We start from the raw sequence: 5,301 nt of genomic DNA, 5'->3' as shown, positions 1-5,301 counted from the left end.
ACGCTGTTGTCTCTACAGTTTGGTTGTGGCTCTGTAGATGTTGGTGATGGTACATTAATAGTTGTGGTAACAACAGAAGGTTTTGATGTCCAACTGTTGTTCCGGGTTTTGTTGTAACACCTGGCACTGAGGTTGTAGTTTCCACCACAGCTGTGGTAGAGCTTGTTACTGGGCCAGTGGTAATTTTTTTAGGTGGTGTTGTCGTCGCAATCTTTGCTGTTGTCTTTTCTGATGATGTTGTCTTTTTTGACGCTGTTGTCTCTACAGATTTGGTTGTGGCTACTGTAGATGTTGGTGATGGTACATTAATAGTTGTGGTAACAACAGAAGGTTTTGATGTCACAACTGTTGTTCCAGGGCTTTTTGTTGTAACACCTGGCACTGAGGTTGTAGTTTCCACCACAGCTGTGGTAGAGCTTGTTACTGGGCCAGTGGTGAATTTTTTTAGGTGGTGTTGTCGTCGCAATCTTTGCTGTTGTCTTTTCTGATGATGTTGTCTTTTTTGACGCTGTTGTCTCTACAGATTTGGTTGTGGCTACTGTAGATGTTGGTGATGGTATATTAATAGTTGTGGTAACAACAGAAGGTTTTGATGTCAAAACTGTTGTTCCAGGGCTTTTTGTTGTAACACCTGGCACTGAGGTTGTAGTTTCCACCACAGCTGTGGTAGAGCTTGTTACTGGGCCAGTGGTGATTTTTTTAGGTGGTGTTGTCGTCGCAATCTTTGCTGTTGTCGTTTCTGATGAAGTCGTCTTTTTTGACGCTGTTGTCTCTACAGATTTGGTTGTGACTTTTGTAGATGTGGGTGATGGTACATTAATAGTTGTGGTAACAACAGAAGGTTTTGATGTCACAACTGTTGTTCCAGGGCTTTTTGTTGTAACACCTGGCACTGAGGTTGTAGTTTCCACCACAGCTGTGGTAGAGCTTGTTACTGGGCCAGTGGTAATTTTTTTAGGTGGTGTTGTCGTTGCAATCTTTGCTGTTGTCTTTTCTGATGATGTTGTCTTTTTTGACGCTGTTGTCTCTATAGATTTGGTTGTGGCTACTGTAGATGTTGGTGATGGTATATTAAAAGTTGTGGTAACAACAGAAGGTTTTGATGTCAAAACTGTTGTTCCAGGGCCTTTTGTTGTAACACCTGGCACTGAGGTTGTAGTTTCCACCACAGCTGTGGTAGAGCTTGTTAGTGGGCCAGTGGTGATTTTTTTAGGTGGTGTTGTCGTCGCAATCTTTGCTGTTGTCGTTTCTGATGAAGTCGTCTTTTTTGACGCTGTTGTCTCTACAGATTTGGTTGTGACTTTTGTAGATGTGGGTGATGGTACATTAATAGTTGTGGTAACAACAGAAGGTTTTGATGTACACACTGTTGTTTAGGGCTTTTTGTAACACCTGGCACTGAGGTTGTATTTCACACACAGCTGTGGTAAAGCTTGTTATCGGCCAGTGGTAATTTTTAGGTGGTGTTGTTGTCCAATCTTTGCTGTTGCTTTTTGATGATGGTGTCTTTTTGACGCTGTTGTCTCTACGATTGGTTTGTGGATTCAGTAGATGTTGGTGATGGTACATAATAGTTGTGGTAAACAGAAGGTTTTGATGTCACAACTGTGTTCCAGGGCTTTTTGTTGTAACACCTGGCACTGAGGTTGTAGTTTCCACCACAGCTGTGGTAGAGCTTGTTACTGGGCCAGTGGTAATTTTTTTAGGTGGTGTTGTCGTCGCAATCTTTGCTGTTGTCTTTTCTGATGATGTTGTCTTTTTTGACGCTGTTGTCTCTACAGATTTGGTTGTGGCTACTGTAGATGTTGGTGATGGTACATTAATAGTTGTGGTAACAACAGAAGGTTTTGATGTCACAACTGTTGTTCCAGGGCTTTTTGTTGTAACACCTGGCACTGAGGTTGTAGTTTCCACCACAGCTGTGGGAGAGCTTGTTACTGGGCCAGTGGTATTTTTTTTAGGTGGTGTGTCGTCGCAATCTTTGCTGTTGTCTTTTCTGATGATGTTGTCTTTTTTGGAGCTGTTGTCTAAGATTGGTTGTGGCTACTGTAGATGTTGGTGATGGTAATTAATAGTTGTGTAACAACAGAAGGTTTTGATGTCACAACTGTGTTCCAGGGCTTTTGTTGTAACTGGCACGAGGTTGTAGTTTCCACCACAGCTGTGGTAGAGCTTGTTACTGGGCCAGTGGTAATTTTTTTAGGTGGTGTTGTCGTCGCAATCTTTGCTGTTGTCTTTCTGATGATGTTGTTTTTTTGACGCTGTTGTCTCAAGATTGGTTGTGGTCATTGTAGATGTGGTGATGGTATATTAATAGTTGTGGTAACAACAGAAGGTTTGATGTCACAACTGTTGTTCCAGGGCTTTTGTTGTAACACTGGCACTGAGGTTGTAGTTTACACAAAGCTGTGGTAGAGCTTGTTACTGGGCCAGTGGTAATTTTTTAGGTGGTGTTGTCGTCGCAATCTTTGCTGTTGTCTTTTCGATGATTTTTGGATGTTGTCTTTTTTGACCCGTGGTCTCTACAGATTGGTTGTGGCTACTGTAGATGTTGGTGATGGTACATTAATAGTTGTGGTAACAAAAGAGGTTTTGATGTCTCAACTGTTGTTCCAGGGCTTTTTGTTGTAACACTGGCACTGAGGTTGTAGTTTCCACCACAGCTGTGGTAGAGCTTGTTACTGGGCCAGTGGTAATTTTTTAGGTGGTGTTGTCGTCCAATCTTTGCTGTTGTTTTTTCTGATGATGTTGTTCTTTGACGCTGTGTTTTTCTACGAGTGGTTTGGCTTTGGAGTTGGTGATGGTACATTAAAGTTGTGGTAACAACAGAAGGTTTTGATGTCACAACTGTGGTTCCAGGGCTTTTTTGTTGAACACCTGGCACTGAGGTTGTAGTTTCCACCACAGCGTGTGTAGAGCTTGTTACTGGGCAGTGGAATTTTTTAGGTGGTGTTGTCGTCACAATCTTTGCTGTTGTCTTTTTGATGATGTTGTCTTTTTTGACGCTGTTGTCTCTACAGATTGGTTGTGGCTTCTGTAGAGCTTGGTGATGGTACATAATAGTTGTGGTAACACAGAAGGTTTTGATGTTAAAACTGTTGTTCCAGGGCTTTTGTTGTAACACCTGGCACTGAGGTTGTAGTTTCACCACAGCTGTGGTAGAGCTTGTTACTGGGCCAGTGGTGAATTTTTAGGTGGTGTTGTCGTCGCAATCTTTGCTGTTGTTCTTCTGATGATGTTGTCTTTTTTGACACTGTTGTCTACAGATTTGGTTGTGCTAGTAGATGTTGGTGAGGTACATTAATAGTTGTGGTAACAACAGAAGGTTTTGATGTCACAACTGTTGTTCCAGGGCTTTTTGTTGTAACACCTGGCACTGAGGTTGTAGTTTCCACCACAGCTGTGGTAGAGCTTGTTACTGGGCCAGTGGTAATTGTTTTAGGTGGTGTTGTCGTCACAATCTTTGCTGTTGTCTTTTCTGATGATGTTGTCTTTTTTGACGCTGTTGTCTCTACAGATTTGGTTGTGGCTTCTGTAGATCTTGGTGATGGTACATTAATAGTTGTGGTAACAACAGAAGGTTTTGATGTTACAACTGTTGTTCCAGGGCTTTTTGTTGTAACACCTGGCACTGAGGTTGTAGTTTCCACCACAGCTGTGGTAGAGCTTGTTACTGGGCCAGTGGTGATTTTTTTAGGTGGTGTTGTCGTCGCAATCTTTGCTGTTGTCTTTTCTGATGATGTTGTCTTTTTTGACACTGTTGTCTCTACAGATTTGGTTGTGGCTACTGTAGATGTTGGTGATGGTACATTAATAGTTGTGGTAACAACAGAAGGTTTTGATGTCACAACTGTTGTTCCAGGGCTTTTTGTTGTAACACCTGGCACTGAGGTTGTAGTTTCCACCACAGCTGTGGTAGAGCTTGTTACTGGGCCAGTGGTAATTGTTTTAGGTGGTGTTGTCGTCACAATCTTTGCTGTTGTCTTTTCTGATGATGTTGTCTTTTTTGACGCTGTTGTCTCTACAGATTTGGTTGTGGCTTCTGTAGATCTTGGTGATGGTACATTAATAGTTGTGGTAACAACAGAAGGTTTTGATTCCAACTGTTGTTCCAGGGTTTTTGTTGTACACCTGGCAATGAGGTTGTAGTTTCCACCACAGCTGTGGTAGAGTTGTTACTGGGCCAGTGGTATTTTTTAGGTGGTGGGTTGTCGTCAATCTTTGCTGTTGTCTTTTCTGATGATGTTGTCTTTTTTGACGCTGTTGTCTCTACCAGATTGGTTGTGGCTTCTGTAGATCTTGGTGATGGTACATTAATAGTTGTGGTAACAACAGAAGGTTTTGATGTCACAACTGTTGTTCCAGGGCTTTTTGTTGTAACACCTGGCACTGAGGTTGTAGTTTCCACCACAGCTGTGGTAGAGCTTGTTACTGGGCCAGTGGTGATTTTTTTAGGTGGTGTTGTCGTCGCAATCTTTGCTGTTGTCTTTTCTGATGATGTTGTCTTTTTTGACACTGTTGTCTCTACAGATTTGGTTGTGGCTACTGTAGATGTTGGTGATGGTACATTAATAGTTGTGGTAACAACAGAAGGTTTTGATGTCACAACTGTTGTTCCAGGGCTTTTTGTTGTAACACCTGGCACTGAGGTTGTAGTTTCCACCACAGCTGTGGTAGAGCTTGTTACTGGGCCAGTGGTAATTTTTTAGGTGGTGTTGTCGTCACAATCTTTGCTGTTGTCTTTTCTGATGATGTTGTCTTTTTTGACGCTGTTGTCTCTACAGATTTGGTTGTGGCTTCTGTAGATCTTGGTGATGGTACATTAATAGTTGTGGTAACAACAGAAGGTTTTGATGTTACAACTGTTGTTCCAGGGCTTTTTGTTGTAACACCTGGCACTGAGGTTGTAGTTTCCACCACAGCTGTGGTAGAGCTTGTTACTGGGCCAGTGGTAATTTTTTTAGGTGGTTGTTGTCTCCATCTTTGATGTGAGTCTGTCTGCTGAGTGTGTCTTATTTTGACGCTGTTGTCTCTACAGATTTGGTTGTGGACTTCTGTAGACTTGAGTGATGGTACATTAATAGTTGTGGTAACAACAGAAGGTTTTGATGTTCACAACTGTTGTTCCAGGGCTTTTGTTTGTAACACCTGGCACTGAGGTTTTGTAGTTTCCACCACAGCTGTGGTAGAGCTTGTTACTGGGCCAGTGGTAATTTTTTAGGTGGTGTTGTCAGTCACAATCTTTGGTTGTCTTTTCTGATGATGTTGTTTTTGTGACGCGTGTTGTCTCTACAGATTTGG

At 42.2% G+C, this 5,301-nt stretch overlaps 1 protein-coding gene across 1 annotated transcript in view; it reads right to left on the bottom strand.

Moving 5' to 3' along the window:
• LOC116686780 (intestinal mucin-like protein) overlaps positions 1–4,702 on the bottom strand; it is a gene marked incomplete at its 5' end in the record, with an annotated part of 23,492 nt that extends 18,790 nt beyond the window's left edge. Inside the window, one exon of the mRNA XM_032511828.1 lies at positions 4,180–4,702. Coding sequence (XP_032367719.1) covers positions 4,180–4,702 — 523 coding nt within the window. The remainder of the gene's footprint in view (positions 1–4,179) is intronic.
• Positions 4,703–5,301: the final 599 nt, after the last annotated feature.

The sequence above is a fragment of the Etheostoma spectabile genome, unplaced genomic scaffold (genome assembly GCF_008692095.1).
Source record: "Etheostoma spectabile isolate EspeVRDwgs_2016 unplaced genomic scaffold, UIUC_Espe_1.0 scaffold48, whole genome shotgun sequence".
In the NCBI taxonomy this organism is placed as follows: Eukaryota; Metazoa; Chordata; class Actinopteri; order Perciformes; family Percidae; genus Etheostoma; species Etheostoma spectabile.
This window is presented reverse-complemented; position numbering and strand designations above follow the sequence as displayed.